The sequence below is a fragment of the Pristis pectinata genome, chromosome 31 (genome assembly GCF_009764475.1).
Source record: "Pristis pectinata isolate sPriPec2 chromosome 31, sPriPec2.1.pri, whole genome shotgun sequence".
NCBI classification, from domain to species: domain Eukaryota; kingdom Metazoa; phylum Chordata; class Chondrichthyes; order Rhinopristiformes; family Pristidae; genus Pristis; species Pristis pectinata.
The window spans coordinates 1,839,878-1,859,540 of NC_067435.1; the positions used below are offsets into that span (position 1 = coordinate 1,839,878).

At 47.3% G+C, this 19,663-nt stretch overlaps 1 protein-coding gene across 1 annotated transcript in view; it reads left to right on the plus strand.

Moving 5' to 3' along the window:
- nfixb (nuclear factor I/Xb) overlaps window positions 1-19,663 on the plus strand; it is a 382,198-nt gene that overhangs the window by 289,283 nt on the left and 73,252 nt on the right. Inside the window, 5 exon segments of the mRNA XM_052042052.1 lie at window positions 8,585-8,659; window positions 10,251-10,371; window positions 11,061-11,088; window positions 11,090-11,155; window positions 11,157-11,195. Coding sequence (XP_051898012.1) covers window positions 8,585-8,659; window positions 10,251-10,371; window positions 11,061-11,088; window positions 11,090-11,155; window positions 11,157-11,195 — 329 coding nt within the window.

A 19,663-nucleotide genomic window follows, 5' to 3' on the forward strand; every position in this document is an offset into this window, starting at 1 on the left:
GACACAGACTGCAAGGTGGCAAAATGTTGCTGTTTTTTAATGCACAAGTCGTTGTGTAAAGGTGTGTTATTCAGGAGCAGTGAGCAATGTCATCATTCAGTTGTTCCTGTGGCTCTCACACTGGAGGTCAGTTGCCACTGTGACTCCTGCTCAAGGAGCAGTGGGACTCTGAGTGGTGCCAGCAACCCCACCCATCATGGGACTGAACGCTCTCTCTTTATCCCATCCTTGCAGTTGGTATCTTCAGAGATTGGTCCTCCAAAGTTTCAACCCAGTATTTATGTGCTGCAATCCTTTTGTAGCTTTTCCGGTCCTCCTGGGTAGGCCCTCAGAGAATTGGGTCTGGTTCTGTGGACCAGTGGGTTCAAGTCCAACCCCAACAAATGGAGCAACAGAGAGTCATAGAGTCGTACAGTATGGAAACAGGCCCTTCAGCCCAACTGGTCCATGCTGACCAGATTTCCATCTAAGCTAGTCCCATTTGCCCAGGTTTGGTCCTACATCCCTCTAACCTTTCCTATCCATGTACCTATTAAATGTTGTTAATGTACCTGCCTCAACCACTTCCTCTGACAGCTCGTTCCATATACGGACCAACCTCTGGTGAAAAAGTTGCCCCTCAGGTTCCTGTTAAATCTCTCCCCTCTCACCTTAAACCTGTGCCCTCTAGTTCTTGATTCCCAACCCTGGGAAAAAGGACTGTGCATTCACCCTATCTCTGCCCCTCATGATTTTATACACCTCTATACGATCAGCCCTCATTCTCCTAGTTCCAATGGAAACAGTCCAAACCTGCTCAACCTCTCTCCATAACTCAGTCCCTCAAGGTAAATCTCCTCTGCACTCTTTCCAGCTTAATGGCATCTTTCCTACAGCAGGGCGACCAAACTGAACACAATATTCCAAATTGAGCCCTCACCCAACGTCTTGTACAACTGCAACATAACATCCCAACCTCTTACACTCAATGCCCCTGACTGATAAAGGCCCAGTGTGCCAAAGCCTTCTTCACCCCCCTGTTACCTGCGATGTAACTTTCGGGGAGGACTGAAAGAGTGCAGAGATTTCACGTTCTCAGAGATGAACCTTAGGGTTCTAGCTACCTTCCTGAATCCTTCAGTAAAGTGTCAGCAAAAGTATCTTAGAAAGGATTGGGTGAGTTAACAATACTGCCTCGGCCATTAGTATCCATCAACATCAACAAAGGGCAGACTACCTGGTCATTGCTGTTGATGGGATCTTGCTGTGCTTAAGACTGCACTTCAAAGGCACCTCACTGTTTGTAAACCATCTTGGGATGTCCCAACATTGTGATGGATGCTATGTAAGTCTTCCTGATTCAGGCCAGCAGACCTTGAGCAAGATGGTGGTTCTAAACCTGAAGCCGAGCCAAGTGATGACAGAGAAGTGGAGCATGGAGAGGTGGAAGCTGAGACTGTTGTTTTTGAGTAGGGAAGGTTAAGGGGACATTTAATAGAGAGGATCAAAGTCATTATGGGTTTAAATGAGGAAGGAAGGAAGGAACTGAGAAAGTGTGGTGTTAAAGCAGGGAAACCGTGAAAGGCTCTTCTCCACACACATTCTGCTCTAGGATATAGTGCCCGAACAGAAGCTGGAAACAGGTTCAGCAACAGATTTCGAATGGGAATGGGATAAATATTGTAAAAGGGAAAAAGATGGGGGCGAATCAGATCAGCCTTTCGAAGAGCTGAGCCAGGCAGGATGGGTGAATGGCCTTGACAAATCAGGTTTTATGATGCAATGATAATCCAGCCCTGAGATATGTCGATAGACGAGGTAGCATCCAATGCCACCTCTTCGCTCTCCTTGGCAGTCTCCAGTACATATTCTGTACTGGGGATCTTTTCCCCCAACAGGTACAAGGTGAGACACTTTGCCAGCAGGCACCTACATTTAGATCTGCACAAAGGTCACCCCAGGTGGCTGGAACCTCTTGGTGCCATTTACACAAATTTGCATTCAGTTTGGGAAGAAGAGCAAAATGAGATCAGGCTTTTCAGGAAAATAGTACAATGTTCAGACAAAACATTACCATTGGACTGGAATTGTTTGCTAAATTGGAAACAGCTGCAAAAAGGGTTAAGGCTGAAACAAAGTGTTCAAAACCATAACTCTACTTAACCCCAAGGTGACCTTCTGATGCTCTATAACAGTACACTCCCCTGCTAGTCTTCAAGCCAGCTGTATTCTTCATCCTCAATATTGGTGCCTCTGGGCTTGATAAACCCTCCCGAACTGGTCTTCTACTTGCCATGGGTGGAGCATAGTGAGGACTCTTCACTCTGGTTCCTGGGATGGTGAAGAGGAGAGATTGAATAGGTTGGGCCTGTATATCCCTGGAGTTTACAAGGATGGAGGAGATCTCATTGAAACTTACAAAATTCTGATGGGACAATGTTTCCCCTGGATGAGGACTCTTGAACCAGAGGTCACAGGACATGGGATCAGACACTGAGGATGGAGATGAGAAGAGATTTCTTCATATAGGGGATGGAGAACCTGTTAAATTCTCTACCACAGAAGGCAATGGGGGCCAAGTCACTGAATATCTTGCAGAAGGAGACAGATAGATTGATAAAGACATCGGGGGGTCTGGGGAAAGAACAGGGAATATGGTTTTGAGTTAGAAGATCAGCCATGGTTGTAATGGATGGTGGAGCAGGCTCGAAGGACTACCTGACCCACTCCTGCTCCAGTTTTCCTGTTTCTATAATCTTTAACTAACCCAAAATGGTGCCACATGTGCACTACCGCACACCTAAGTGCCACTCCCTCATCAGCCCTCAGGGAAAGGATCTGATTGGCCCCTGTGCCTTTGAGACAGCTATCCACCCTGTCCCAACTTCTTCCCCTTGCCCTCCATGTACCATTCTTATGAATCGATTTCCAAAACCCTTTTGAAAGTTGCTGTTGCTTCTCCCCATCCACCAGGGATACCCTGTCACATGTCACAGAAACATCAACCTTCACGGGCAGCTGCACACCCATTCACAAATCTGAAGTCTTTACCTGGATTGCCCTCCACGTGAATCCAGACAACACCTCCCTCCCCTCCAGTGTAGTTGACTCTAACTTCCTGCTCAGTTCAGGGGCAATTGGGGATGGGCAATAAATGCTGGCATTGCCAGCGATAACGACACCTCATGAAGAAGACTGTCCATCACTGCCGGGCTGGTTGGTAGATGGGGTGATGCAATTGCCATCATTTCCTTGGGATGAGGACAGACACATTCAGGCAAGGATCCAGCCCTGACTTACTCACCAATAACCCCATTCGTCTGGACATTGTGGCTGTCAGCTCAGGGCAGGTTGGTCATCAGTGTGAAGGTTCTTCTTGCTGTTCAGGCTACAAGCTAACTCCTTGCATGAAGCAAGTCAACATGTGTGAGGCATCTGGGACAGTGGAGCAAAGAAGGAACAGTAGGCCCTTACACTATTGATGTCCAAACTGATATGGGAAGATTCGATTGGTTAATGACTATTAAGAAGTCCAATAGGGAAGTCAGTCCACGATACGGGACTGGGAGACCTAACTCAATAGTCAGCGTCAGGTTTCTCAGGAGAGGTTGCAGCGGGAGGTAGAGTTGGAACCCTCTTCTACAAATGACAGATGATCCCAGACCAGCTGTTCACTTGTATTTTTATTACCGACTATTTATTAACAACCCATGAGCTGGAGGTGGGGTCTGGAATTGGCTCATGTCAACCTTTCTATTGGACCACAAAAAAAATCACCCAAAATGCTGGAGGAACTCAGCGGATCAGGCAGCATCTGTGGAGGGAAATGGATAGTCGACATTTCAGGTTGAGACCCTTCATCTGGACTGGAAGCTCGTGGGGAGATAGCCGGTATAAGGAGGTAGAGGGAAGGGACATGCCTAGCTCTTGTCCACCCCTTCCCTTCACCTTTTTATACTGGCTTAGAGTCCACCCCTTCCCTTCACCTTTTTATACTGGCTAATTCCCTCTGTCTTTTAGTCCTGATGCAGGGTCTCAACCCAAAGCGTTTTGTGTGTTGCTCCAGATTCCAGCATCTGCAGTCTCTTGTGTCTCCAACAGAGAAAATCAGCTTACTCTAAAATAGTTGGCCTAGTAGAAACCACTGTAACTTCTTCCGGTAAAAGCAGGCTAATTTCTGAAGGAAAATAGAATAAGCAGAGGACTGTTACTTATAAGTAATGTGTACAAACATTAATTTTCTCCACTAGCAGCACCTTCCATAGTTGGACTGGTGTTACTCATCCAGGTTCCTCTGATAGCACCTCCTGAACCTACAGTTTCTAACACCAAGGACAGGGACTGTAGATAGGTCAGAGGTTCCCCACCAGGTCACAGATCATCCTGCTCTGAAAATGACCACCTTTCCTCCACTGTCATTGGGTCTGAGTCCTGGAACTCCCTTTTTCAGCCCTGTGGAAGCATCTTCACCTTAAGTGAACTGCAGTGGTTCAAGAAGGCAAGTCACACATAACAGAGGCGATTATTGAAGAAGAACAATGTGGGCCTTACCAGCAATGCCCACATCCTAAAAAATAATTTTGCTTTTCGAAAAGTTAAATCAACCGTTGTCATTTACAGGCACAAGTTTTGATTGACAGGAGAATTACCCAATCACCTCCACTCTGACTGCCTACAGCATGGTCACTCTGTGTGTGCAGCATTTGATTTTGATTAACCAAAGGCTTTAACCAATAGCAGGCAGGGGTAGGGAGGACAGAATTGAAGCAACCATGAGCTCACTGAATGGCAGAAGAGGTTTAAGTGCGAAATGGCCGATATTCCTTTGGTATGTGATACCCCCAGATACTCCTAATCTCTCTGGATTAGTAGGGAGACATTCGGCACACAGTCTAAATAACTGGTTAAACTGCTCCAGTGAGTTTATTGCATAACATACTGTTACACAGAGGTTGAAAGTTCAATCAGCAGATCAAAATAACAACCCATTCTGGGATTCTCACCATTTTCTCAGCAGCGTAACAGCAATCCTTTGATAATTTTGCATTGAACGTACTGAGTTCAAACTCACAGCTGCCATGCGGGCTAACCCAGTGAACTCAAGGAATTTCAGAAACTTGTTGCATTTCTTGCCAGCTCGAGGTGCAGTGCTGTCAATCGAGTCAGACATCAAAGACCTCAAGGGGCTGACACACAGCTGCCTGACTTCAACAACTCTCACTCCGCCAGGTCAAAGTAAAACTGCCAGAAAGTTCATCAGCCACGCCTGGCCCCTTATCTGACTAATCAGTGGATCGAACAATTTTGCCCACCAACTTGATCCTGACAAAAGCCCCGTTGCCAGTAATCAATGGGAGGCGAAGCAAAGGATATCTTTGGAAGTCAAAGCCAACTTCAAACAGCCAGGTGACTTGCATTATACGCATGTCATCACAAAGGAATTCTGCCCAGAAATAGCCACAGCTGTGATTTTCATTCGAAGAGACTCTGAGCCTAGCCTGGCTAGAAACTGTAGGAAAGCTCATAAATGGAAACAACATTGACTTTACACTCTCACTGCCAGGTGTCAGCTGGGAGCTCAGTGGGTAACGCTCTTACTACTGAGCCTGAAGGTTGTAGTTTGAGTCCCACTCGGAACATCTCAGGCTAATGCCCTATGTAATACTGAGGGAGTGTCACACTGTCAGAGGCACTGAGAGGCTAAACTGTGGCTCTGTCTGCCCTGTCAGATGGTTGTAAAAGATCCCAACACAATGATTCCAAAGAGAGCAAGACTTTTTTCCTCGGAGCGTAGGAGACTGAGGGGTGATCTTATAGAGGTGTATAAAATCATGAGGGGCATAGATAGGGTGAATGCGCACAGTCTTTTTTTCCCGGGTTGGGGAACCAAGAACTAGAGGACATAGGTTTAAGGTGGGAGGGGATAGATTTAATAGGAACTTGAGGGGCAACTTTTTTACACAGAGGGAGGTCAGTATATGGAACGAGCTGCCAGAGGAAGTGGTTGAGGCAGAAACAATAACAACATTTAAAAGATACTTGGATAGGTACGTGGATAGGAAAGGTTTAGAGGGATATGGGCTAAATTCTGGCAAGTAGGACTGGCTTAGATGGGCATCTTGGCTGGCATGGACCAGTTGGGCCAAAGGGCCTGTTTCCATCCTGTATGACTCTATGACTCCAAGAGCAGGAGATTTATCTCCAATGAAGAGGCAGAGCTGAAGACCATTTGCCTCATTGCCCCTGTGGTAGCTCTGAAAATGCTACCCAATTTGTGTCTCTCCATTCCTCCTTTCTCCCAGCCCTGCAGATCTTGTTTTAAGTCTTTTGGAAAATCCTTTTGGAAGTTACTTCTGATGTCCTCGCACTGTCCTTTCAGGTTGAGGATCCCACTGTGCACCCTCGTCTCACTGAAGTCCTTCATCCCTCAAGTTTAAAGCTTTCATTCACATATCTCCCCATGGGCCTGACTTGAATCATTGAAGTCCCTAAAGCCTTGAGTTATCTGCACCCACACACCTATCTACCTGCAGACCCAGGAGACCACGGATGTTGGAATCTGGAGCAAAAAAAAAACAAACTGCTGGAGGAACTCAGTGGATGGAACAGCATTTGTGGAGAGAAATGGACGGGTGATGTTTTGAGTCAAGTCTCTTCATCTGGACTGGACCTATCAACCTGGGTTTCCTCTCCCTTGGTTCACCTTTCTTATCCCCTCCCCCATCAGGTTCCATCTGTCCATCACCCTTCCCTTATCTGGTTCCACCTACCACCTTCCAGCATCTACCTCACCATCCCTCTCACTTCTATAAGCTGGTGGTCTTCCCTCCACACTCTCAGTCCTGATGCAGGGTCTCAACCCAAAGTGTTGACCATCCCATTGCCTCCACAGACGCTGCCTGACCCGTTGCGTTCTTCCAGCAGTTCATCTTTTGCTCCAGATTCCAGCATCTTCAGTCTCTTGTGTCTTCGGTTATCTGAATTATTTGTTCCTCAGTTAACATCACTGAAACAGGTACGACTAGTCATTCATCCCCAGACAACAGGAGTAGCATCAGCATGGTTTTCTGCTCCCTGTACTAATGCCATTAACATCAAAGGAGTGAACTCTGGATGCAGAGGAGAAAGTGATTACAACTGTACAGGTGGTTGGTGAGACCACACCTGGAGTGTTGTGTGAGCAGTTCTGGTCACCCAACTGGAGGAAGGATGTCATTTAGTTGGAAAGGGTGCAGGAAAGATACACAAGGATGTTACCGGGATTGGAAGGTTTGACTTGTGAGGAGAGACTGGATGGGCTGGGACTGTTTTCCCTGGAGCGAAGGAGGCTGAGGGGTGAACTGATGGAGGTTTATAAACTCATGAGGGACACAGATAAGGTGGATGGTCACCGTCTTTTTCCCAGGGTAGGGGAGTCTAAAACTAGAGGGCACAGATTTAAACTGAGGGGAGAGACATTGACCTGAGAGGCAACATAGAACATAGAACATTATAGCACAGTACAGTACAGTACAACATTTTGACCCAGAGGGTGGTGGATACATTGAACGAGCTGCCAGAGGAAGTGGCAGAGGCAGGTACAATTACAGCCTTTCAAAGACATTTGGACCGGTACATGGACAGGAAATGTTTAGAGGGATATGGGCCAAACACGGGCAACGGGGACTAGCTTGGATGGGGCATCTTGGTCAGCATGGACCAGTTGGGCTGAAGGGCCTGTTTCTGTGTTGTACGACTCTATGACTCTTGACTCGCAGAGATTCACGCAGCACGGGGAAAGGATCTTCAGCTGACTGAGTCCATACCGAGCACCCAACCATACTAATCCCTCTGCCTTCTCCCCACATTCTGCTCAACTCCTCCCAGATTCCACCTCACCTGCACCGGGGGAAATTGACAGCAGCCGATAAAACCTGCACATCTTTGGGATGTGGGAGGAAATCGGAGCACTTGGGGGAAACCCACACAGTCAGAAGGAGAACATGCAAACTCCACACAGGCAGCACCGAAGGTCGGGATTGAATCTAATTGGCATGAGTGTGACCTGTTTTGAGATTTGAGGAAATATTGTCCGGGGCGCCAGGGAGAGCTTCATGTTCTTCTTTGAAATAATCTCTTGGAGTCTTTTACAACTTCCTGAGAGAACAGACTAGCTTAACCTCGGAAATCAGTTTAACCTCATCAAAAAGGTGGATTGCTCAACAGTACAGCACACCCACGGTGCTGCAGCACAGACTGAGCTTCTGGAATGGGCTTGAACCTTTCAGATAGGAAAGGGAAGAGTGCAACACACTGGCCACATCTGCACCGGGCTTGGTACTGCTTGTTTCTTGCCTGATTACTCTCCCATGAAGAGTGCTGAGACATTTTGCTGATATAGGCCCTGTATAAATGCAAGTTGTCCTTCACATTTAGCTTCAGATTCACACTGGCACAGACAATGGGTATGCAGGGTTCTCCAGGTGTGAATACTGACAAGAATTTCTTCTAAACCAACTCAACAACTCATACTAATTAGGCAGCAGAGTCCACTCAGAACTAACTCCTATTGTGTCTCATTTTATCTCCTTCTGACTAATTCACCTTTCTCTTTTTCTCAATTTAGGGCATTTGAATTTTCAAGACTGTTTTATCACATCGGGAGTCTTTAGTGTTACAGAACTTGTGAGAGTGTCTCAAAGTGAGTATCCATCTCCAGCTCAGAGATTCCTTCTTTTGCTATTTAGTTTCTTGTTGAATTGTGTTGACGAATTTCTTGAATTTCTGACAATTTGAGAACAAGGATAAATGAACAAGATTTGAAATGTGAAATGTGAATGTGACTCATTCCATTTGATAATGCGTGTGTGTGTGTGTGTGTGTGTGTACACGCATGTGTGTGTGTCTGTGTCCGTGTCTTGTGTGTGTGTGTGCCTGTGTACGTGTATGTGTGTGTGTCTGTATGCGTGTGTGTGTGTGTACATGTGTGTGTGTGTGTGTGTGTGTCTGTACGTGTGTGTCTGTCTGTGTCCGTGTGCGTGTGTTTGTGTGTGTGTGTGTGTGTGTGTGTGTGTGTGTGTGTGAGAGAGGGAGATAGCAAGAATTAGACAGTATGAGGTTTTGATTTATTTAATTTATCTTGTCTGTTAATATCTTCAAACCTATTTTCTACTGGATTCTGTCAACAAAATTTTTGCCTGCATCTTTCTCTCTATCACAGGACTGAATATTATTGTGAAGACAGAGAAGTAATTTTAATTGTCTGATTGCAATTGAATCCTCCACATCCCCTTGTAAACTGTCGGGAACTGGGCTGATGCTGGTCTCCAAGCAGAGCAAAAGTGGAGATGTTTCCACTTGTGTGGGGGGTCCAGAATGATAGGCCACTCAAGGTGGTCACTCAAATTCCAACAAACTCCAACAGAGCCGTTCTGCACTTAGAGAACAGGTGGCTGTGGGGTGTATTACGGACAGGGGTGAACCTTACAAATACTAAAAAAGTGAGTGTAGAAAGGGAGGAGGCTAGAGAACAGCGTATTTACACAGTTCCCTTAACATAGAATGTCCTAAGGCGGTTCAATATTGGAAAGCAAACCTCATGAGAAAATGTAAGGCCAAGTGAGAAAGTGGTTCTGCAGGACTGAGGCCAAGAGGCGAAGAATTAGGGGTGGCAGGGAAGGGCTCCCAGAGCTCGGGAGCCCAGGGCAGCTGAGGCAAGGTCACAGGTGACAGGGCCAAGGAAATCCAAGGAAAAGCTAAGGAATCCAGGAGGATCAAGAGTCCCAGACCTGGAGGAGTGTACAGATCTTGTAGAGCTGGAAGATTAATGACAGGGGGTGAAGTCATCAAGGGGGCTGAAAAGCAGAGTGGATAGATTTTAAAAATCAAGAGATAATCTGACAGGATACCAGTCAATGTCACGAAAGCACAGAGGCTGCAGAGAGGGGGATCAGTTTCGGGAAGTGTCGGTCAGGTGAACATTTGGGATGAGCATGCCCCTTGGCAGTGGGGTGGGATGAGAACTAGGTGGATATTTGGGGATGGGGAACCATCCTGGGGAGGGTGAGGGGGGTTGGGGGATGATCCAGGGGGAGGTGAAGGCATTGAGGATGGTCCAGGGAGGTGAGGGGGTTGGGGGATGCCTAGGGAGGTGAGGGGGTTGGGGGATGCCCAGGGGAGGTTGAGGGGGTTGACTGGAATAGTCCAGGGGAGGTGAGGGGGTTGGGCGAATATCCCACCCCAACCTGTTCCTGTACAATGTTCCCTCGTCTAATTCCGGCCTTCCTACCCAGCCCCTGTTGCCGCTGCTACAGGACCCAGCTTCAACCTGGCGGACCTGGAAAGCCCTGGTTACTACAGCATCAACCAGGTGCCCCTGGGCAGGCGCAGCATCACTACACCCCCCTCAACCAGGTAGGTGCACGAACAACGCATCCGATACCCCGCCTCACTCGGTGCTCACTTGGGCCCAGTGCCGAGCAGAGTTGAGGTTGACAGACCACCTGCTTCTTGGTTTACTTGTGGCTATTACTGGCGGAAATAGTGACTGGAGGAACCCAGTACACAGGTGGGAGGTGGACTTTCCTCCAGTCGGCACCTCCTCTAGGAAAGAGAACTGGAGTCAGGAGCCAGGCTGGCAAGACCAGCAGTTACAACAGGTGGCTCTCCAGCCTGAAGTGTAGAGGTGGTTGACGTACACAGTCCCTGATCTCTGTTACGGCAGGCACACCAACAAACACAGACCACAGACACAGACACCAAGACACAGACACCACACACACACACACACACACAGACACACACACACAGACTCACACAGACATACAGACAGACACACACACACAGTCACACAGACAAGACACACACCGCATACACACACACAATCGACACACACCAACACACAACACACACCACACACACACACACACGCACAACACATGCACGCGCACACACGCACACAACAAATCACAGACAGCCATGGTATACCCCCCCCCCCAACAACTTACATACGATACATTGAATCACTCACACTCACAAAGACACAGAGTCCATTTGAAGTCTTCAACTGATGCAGTTTCTGAGATTCTTCCTGTATTTCTCAGTTCCACCAAGCGACACAAGTCCATCGAGGGACAGTGAGATGGGAGAGCCCGGTGGATGAGTCTTCTACTCGGGCACTGGGCGTTCACCGGCTGCTTGGCAGCAGTCAGAGTGCTGGATGGCCCAACGATGTGGACCACAGGTAAGGAGCCTCTGTGGGAAGTGTCTGCTGGTCTCTGACTTCACCCCCCGCTACCATCAACAATTCTGACTTGCAATCATTCTGGGAGGTTCAAAGCATCAAGGCCCAGGTACAGAAAGTCATTGAGTCCTACAGCACGGAAACAGGCCCTTCGGCCCATCTGGTCCATGCTGACCAAGATACCCATCTAAGCTACTCCCACTTGCCCATATCCTTCTAAACCTTTCCTATCCATGTACTTATTCAAGTGCCTTTTAAATGTACGATAAGGTGGACTCTTGACCTCACAATCTACCTCGTCATGGCCCTTGCACCTTATTGTCTGCCTGCACTGCACCTTCTCTGTAACTGTAACACTTTATCCTACATTCTGTTATTGTTTTCCCTTGTACTACCTCAATGTACTGATGTGATAAACTGATCTGTGTGGATGGCATGCAAAACAACTTTTTCACTTTATCGTGGTACATGTGACAATAATAAACCAATTTACCAAATGTTATTATTGTACCTGCTTCAACCACTTCCTCTGGCAGCTCGTTCCATATACTGACCTCCCTCTGGATGAAAAAGTTGCCCCTCAGGTTCCTATTAAATCTTTCCCCTCTCACCTTGAACCTATGCCCTCTAGTTCTTGATTCCCCAACCCTGGGAAAAAGACTGTGTGCATTCACCTGATCTATGCCCCTCATGATTCTATACACCTCTGTAAGATCACCTGTTCTCCAGGTCCAGAGGCCTAGTTGATCAATGCTCAGCTTGCCAACTGTCTTTACTTTTGGCCAGGGTAGTGCACAACTAGGGTCCGGGACCAACATCTCCAAGGCTCGGAGTTTGAATCACACCCTGGCATGGAGCAAGATTAAAATTATAAACAACAGTTTGCAACTTTAAGAGCTGGCCACATAAACTGCTGGTGTCTCATCAGCCAGAGATTCTTGTTTATGTCCTTCGGAGAAGGAGAACAAGACCGTAAGGGAAGCAAGAATGGAAACAATTTGATAACTTGACAGAATAAGGCAGATTAAACGGCAAGAATTCTAAAGGGTTTACAGGAGGAGGGACCGGGGTAAATTTGCACAAATCCTGAAAGTGGCAGGACATGTTGAGGGAGTAGATGGTAAATGATGCAGGGTCCTGGGGTTGGGTCAAAACCCGAGACTTTTGACAAATTCTGCTCCTGACAGTTTAGCGAGGATGTCTGGATGGAGGAGAGGGGGCAGGAGTGGTTTCCCACAGTAGGTTCAGGGTTAGACAAGAGAACCTGAGGTTGTTCTCCTTGGAGCAAAGAAGTTTGAGAGGAGATCTGAGGTGGAGAAGGTCATGATGAGGAATAGAGGGAAGCTGGTACCATTAGAGGTAATTCAAGGACCAAGGGAGACAGCAGTTACATTTTGGGCAGAGACACATGGGGAATGTGAGGAGAAATGTCTTTTACTGTCAAGTGGTGATGATCTAGAACTCACTACCTGTAGTGTGGTGGAAACCAAGGCACTCAGGGCTTCCAGAGAGAATCGAGTGGGCATGAGGAAGAATAATTTGCAGGACCATGGGGGAAGAGTGAGCAATGGGAATGAAAGGATTGCTCTATAACGATGGTGATTGAGAGGCTGAAAGGCCTGGAAGTTCTCAAAGTCATTGAGAACCAGTACGGTGGTATTATGAGATCAAACCTACCGTCAGTTCCTCTAATGGAATCTGATGAGGAGCCAGGTACAGAAATCAGAATTGCACAAGAACAAGAGAATGGCAGAAGACCAAAGCCTCCAAATATGTCTGCAAATTGGAGAGCGAAGGAGTTCGACAAGTGGGCTAGCCTTGAATATCAAGGAGCAGACATAAAAGAATTTAAAAATGACTAGATCTCTAACTCTTAGATTACATCTAATAGGGAGTGGAAAGGCTACCAAGTTATCAATGCCCTCCTGCTTAAATTCAGACAATATCCGACTAGATGTACAAGGAGTTGTGGCAGCCCTTCACATCTTTGGGATGTGGGAGGAAACTGGAACACCCAAGGGAAACCCACGCAGTCATAGGGAGAATGTGCAAACTCCACACAGACAGCACTGGAGGTCAGGATCGAAACTGGTCATATTCCCAAGGACCTTCTGTAAATTTTGACACACTCCCAGGGACCCCCTGTAAATACTGACACACACGCCGGGACCCCCTGTAAATACCGACACACTCCCGGGAGCCCTGTCTAAATACTGACACACTTGAGAAACCTGTGCACAAACATCGAGGCTGATATTTCTGCTGGAGTACTAAGGGAGTGCTGCACTGTCAGAGTCACTGTCAGGCTCTTGAACAGACCACTCCTACACGATAGATAAATTCTTGATCTCCTAATCTGTCTCGTCGTGGCCTTGCACCTTATTGTCTGCCTGCACTACACTTTCTCTGTAACTGTAACATTATATTCTGCATTTTGTTACTACCTCAGTGTATTTATGTACGGAATGATCTGTCTGGATGGCACGCAAACACAAGCTTCTCACTGGATCTTGGTATATGTGGCAATAATAAACCAATACCAATAAACCACTGACCTGCCAATAAGAGATGAGACTGAGACCCTGTTCCATACACAATCCCATGACACTAATTGTCCCAACTGCCCTACCCAGTCCTCCTCACTCTACAAAGATTTTCTGGCCATAACCACACTGTGTGGGAACTTGCTGTGTGCAGTCTGGCTGCTGTGTATGATACACAGAGATCACAGTTTGAGAGTAAGTCTTTGGTTGTAGAGAACAACCTGAAGGGGATTAAATGAAAGCTGTATGAATATTTCTTTTCCTGTAGCGGAGATTTAGTGTGAATGCACGTTGTTTCCCTTGCTGCCACTGAGACACAATGACAGAGTAAACCTTCCTCCACATTCCCCAGTCTGACAAGCTCCATGAACCTGAGCACATCGAATCCTACCTCACACCAAGTTTTGTTCAGCCCCTGTCCCTGGTCATTGAATCTCTGCTTCTTTCATCCAACCTTGGGAGGTCTCGGCTTTGGAATGCACATGTTTGGAGTCCTCTTGGCCCACCCGATTGTACAACCTCCCTGAGATCTCCCCGTTTCCCCTGTTCCACCGTTGGTGGCTGCACCTTCAGCCACGATGGCCCTCAGCTCTGGAGTTCCCACCTGGGACACCTCCTGCCTCTTTCTCCTCCTCATGCCCTTTAAAGCCAATCACACACCAAGCTTTCGATCCCCGATCTCACATCACTTTATGCATCAACTTCTGTCTGGTTACCCACTTGTGAAGCACCCAGGGGTTCTTTACTCTGTCCTGGCTTTATATAACTGCAAGATCTTAGTGTTGATGTAAAGTAGTTGGTAATTGGTAACTGGTTTATTCTTGTCACATTTATCCAGGTACAGTGAAAAGCTTTTGTTTGCGTGCCATCCAGACAGATCATTCCGTACAAAAATACACAGAGGTAGTACAAAAAGAACGCAAAACTAAGGGTTACAGTTACAGAGAAAGTGCAGCGCAGGTAGACAATAAGGTGCAAGGGCCATGGCAAGGTAGACTGTGAGATCAGGAATTCATCTTTACCGCACAATAGGTCCATTTAGAATCTTATAACAGCAGGATAGAAGTTGTCCTTGAGCCTGGTGGTACGTGCTTTCAGGCTTTTGTATCTTCTGCCCGATGGGAGAGGGGAGAAGAGAGAATGACCAGGGTGGGAGGGGTCCTTGATTATGTTGGCTGCTTTACCAAGGCAGTGGTTCCAATTTCATATCAATACACACTGCATAGGTGGGATGCATGTTTACTGTGGCAGGAGTTGTGAAGATCCTATAGCTGTCTATGCCCCTGGGTAGTGAGCCAGTGTGTTTGAGCTTTGATGGCTCCAAGCCACTTCATATGGATACCAATAAGTCACTGTTGGTGCTAAAGAGACCAATGTATAAATACTGTAAATGTACACAGCAAAGATCTTTCAGTATCTGTCAAGTTAAGGTGTTGGGTGGAGACACTCACCATCGTCCGATGAACACGCTATCTGAAATATGCCTATCCAACCATTTTATACAGTGGGCTTTTGTTCCCATGTGTAAACTGAAGAATTTATTTATACAAATGTCTGTTTGCCGATGATATAAATGGAAAATCCAATGTCTCCCCATTGGTTAAAGAATGTATCCTGTCAGTTTGGTGGGATTATCGGATGACATGAGCTGGGAGTGTTGTGAGTTCGAACCCCAGGAGAAGCAGTGAGGGAGTACTGCTGGTGTTTCACATTAACCGAGCATCTGAGGCAAGTATAAACTGTCTCATGGCCATGACTAGGGGTGGTATCCACAGCACCCAGGTCAATATTTATCCCACAACCAATATCTCTGCAAAACAAATTACTTGCTTACGTATATCAGGGCTGCCTTGGGATCTTGCTGTGCACACATTGGGTGCCACTTTTCCCTACATTACATCAGTGGAGGATATCCTGAGGATGGGGAAGGTACCATTAAAATGTAGATCTTTCCTAATGCTGATTGTGCCCATGAGTGATGTACGGAGGTATCTTGGGGTCCAGGTCTATAGCTCCCTGAAAGTGGCAAAACAAGTAGATAGGGTGGTAAAGGAGGTGTGTGACGTGCTTGCCTTCACTGGTAGGGACATTGAGTATAAAAGTCAGGAAGTTATGTTGCAGCTGTATGAAACTTCGGTTAAGCTACATTTGGAGCACTGTGTGCAGTTCTGGTCGCCCCATTACAGGAAGGGTGTGGAGGCTTTGAGAAGGGTACAGAAGAACTTCACCAGGATGTTGCTTGGATTAGAGGGCATGAGCTTGAAGGTGATAGTGGACAAACTTGGGTTGTTTTCTCTGGAGCGTCAGAGGCTGAGGGGAGACCTGATAGAGGATAACAAAATTATGAGTGGCATAGACAGGGTAGACCCTTGTTTCCCAGGGTGGAGGTGTCAAATACTAGAGGGCATAGATTCAAGGTGAGAGGGGGAAAGTTTATAGGGGATTTTTCCACAGAGAGTGGTGGGTGCCTGGGACACACACTGCCAGGGGAGGTGGTGGAAGCACAAACAATAGCAACGTTTATGGGACAGGCAGGGAATGGAGGGACCTTGTGCAGGCAGATGGGAATAGTTTGGCTTGGCATCATGGTCAGCACAGACATGGTAGGCTGAAGGGCCTGTTCCTGTGCTGGACTGTTCTCTGTTCTGTGAGGGTGAGAGTGGCAACAAACCTCTGGATTTCATCGCTGGTGCACTGACCATTGCTCCTCAGTGTTTGTGGTGACCTGGCATCGTCCCAGGTACAGGGCAGGGAGGAAGGGGCAGAGCGATGAGTGTGCAGGAAAGGCGGGGGGGGGGGTTGCTGTTCTTACCCTGGTGACTGGCACATTGATAGCTGAGTGATCTGAGCTCAGCCAAAGATAGCTGGGGGCTTGGGGTTGGTGTGCGGCGGACATCACCAGTGGGAGCAGGAGACCGATGGGGAGAGCACGGGGGTGTGGGGAGATGTTAAGAGACGAATGGAAATATTGAGAAAGGATGAGGTGGTGGATAGATCAGTGAAATATGCCTGTAAATTCTGAAACAGGGACCAGGACAGGAAGGCTGCTTTAAGTGGATTGTTCACAGTTCAGTGTTTACTTTTAATTCAGAGGGCGCGAGGAAGCAGACTGTTCACTGCTGTTGTTTCCCTTATCCTCATCCTCTCCCTCCCTGCTAGATCAAGAAATTCCCCCCACCCCTAAAAATGCAGAGAGCTGCCAAAAAAAGAGATTGGAGCAGCCTGTGCACAGATAGATGCTTCACTCATCAGACGGCCTGGCTTGTTTGCCAAACTTCTTTCTCTCAGTGTATTTTAAATGCTTTTTATCTGGCGAGATATTGCAAATCCAAGGGACCCAGGAGGCAAGATTCTACCATTCCCGCTGGTGACGTCTGTTTCCTGCTTGGGTCCCTCCTGGTAGTTTACTAAACAGCCACAACATTTTGCTGGGGGTTTGTTTCAAGCCGCTATTCTAGAATAGTTCTCATCGCAGTTCAATGCTTAGCGTTCTTGCGTCATCGTCAGAAAGGTGTGGGGTTCTGTCCCTCACCAGAGACCTGAGCAGGTCATTTAGGCCGGTGTTCCCTGGGCAGTGTTGCGCTGTTGGTGTGTGTTTGTCTCTTGGTTGAGCAGTCACTCTGAGGCCGTGTCTGAGGTCAGTGTGTAAGGTGCTTTGATGCTCCTGCGTTGAAGAGCAGGGGAGTTCTCCTTTGTGTCCTGGTCAATGTTCACCGCTCTGCCTCGAAGTCAGAGGCGCCCATCTTCCATGTTACTTTCATAATCTAATAGAAATTAGGAGTTGGCCATTTGACACCTCTTGCCTTCACCACTTTGGATAGATCACCTGATTCAGGGTTTCGACCTGAAACGCCGACAATTCCTCTCCCCCCCACAGATGTTGCTCGACCCGCTGAGTTCCTCCCGCAGATTCTTTGTTGCTCCAGATTCCAGCGTCTGCAGTCTCTTGTATCTCTTACTGACACTAGATTTTACATAATTTCCTAAATTTAAACTCCCCAGCTGCCAACATAGAACACAGAACAGTACAGCCCAGGAACAGGCCCTTTGGCCCACGATGTCTGTGCTGAACACGATGCCGAATTAAACTAAATCTCTTCTGCCTGCACAGGATCCACATCCCTCCATTCCCCGCACATTCATGGGTCCATCTAACAGCCTCTTTAACACCACTATCGTATCTGTCTCCACCACCACCCCTGGCAGCCCGTTGCAGGCACCCACCACTCTCAGAGAAACCTTCCTGCACCAAGCCCACGTCCCTTACATCCCATAATAGCTAAAATGTATCAATGTCTGCCTTGAATATCCTCCGTGACTTTGAGCCTCTTGGGGAGAGAATTCCAAAGAATCTCCAACATCTGGGTGAAGAAATTTCTTCACACTTCGGTCCTTATGTAGAGACTGTGCCTCCTGGTTCCAGCCAGGGCAACAGTCAGAGGAAACTCCAGCTCCATATCTACCCTGTCAAGTTGCTTACGGATTGTATATGTTTCAGTGAGGTCAACACTCATCTCCTAAACTCCAAAGAGTTTGGCCCAGTCTGTGTAACCTCTCCTCATCCTCAAACCCACCCTTCCCCTTCATTTCACACCTTCTGTCCCACGTAGGTAGGGAGGTGTTTGGAATTGAATATTCCAGACGCTGGCAGATCAATATAATGGGAGCAAAACATCTCCACATGTCCTCAAATCCTCTTGCAATGACCCTTCCATCCATGTTAGCTTCCAGTGATTTGTGTACGAGGATGCCCAGGAGCCTCTGGATCCCAACATTGTTCAACCTTTCCATTAAAAGCATGGCATTGTCTTGTCAATGCTTTCTTGGCCCCTTGGTTCCCTGTTCCCATCCTCTTCCCAACTCCAACCCCCTTGATCAGCTCACTGACCCTCTCCCTGGTACTTCCCACCAACCCCTGGATCCTTTTCCCGCCCTGCCTAATATGTCCCACGGAAAGCTGCCCATTCCAGTCGACTCTCCAACCCGCTTCCTCTATGCTCGCCAATTGCCACAGTGATGGGAGATCGAAGAGGAAGTCCATTCACATGGTCACCTGTGTGAAGCCTAAAGAACCACACGTGGCTTCTTGAGCTAAGTGCACAGTGAAGTAACGAACCCTCTGGTCCTGTGGTGAAGAGTTTCAGTATAACGCACCACCCAGGTAGTTGCCTAATCGGTCTTAGCCTATAGTTCACATTATTGCTTGATTCATACAACTAGTTTAAAAGCCACAGTAAACCATTAGACTTATAGCAAAGACTTTCAACTCCCTTGTCCCTGTCCGAACTGAAGGACACTCAATGTGCTTCACAGTCTAAACAGTAGAGTTGAAGCACAGAAACTGTTGTGATGTGGGAGAGACACCGGCCAACTGTTGCACAGCAAGCTCCAAAATCTGCGTTGAGTAGCATCCAGCTCACAGTCAGGAAGGGGGGGGGGGCCGCTTTTAGCCCATAATTCCCAGTGCATCCTCTGACTGGCCAGTCCAATCCCAATCTCCTGCCCATCCCCTTTCTACATTATCCCTTCCAAAAACCTCGTTGAGTTGGTCTTTTTCTCCCTGTGGTAACACATTCCAACGAGCCCCTGCATAAAAGCATTGCTCTGCACACATTTTTAAGTTAAATGCTACATTCGTTTTAAAAAAAAATGTACTTTCCGCTTTACAACATCTTATGGGAAGGTTAAATAATCATGAAGAAACATTGTTTAAACAAAAGTTCCCTTTTTTTTACTGTTTCTGTTCTCCCATGGCAACAGGAAATAGATTTTAAGGTGCACTTGGGGTTCCACTGGTATTTGGCCATGGTCCTTGCCAATAAGAAAGCCCTTGGCAATTCAGTCTCACAATATAACTCATTCTTTTCACTCATTATTTCTCATCATGTGGAAACTTAAGGATGAGAGAGGCCCATTAAAA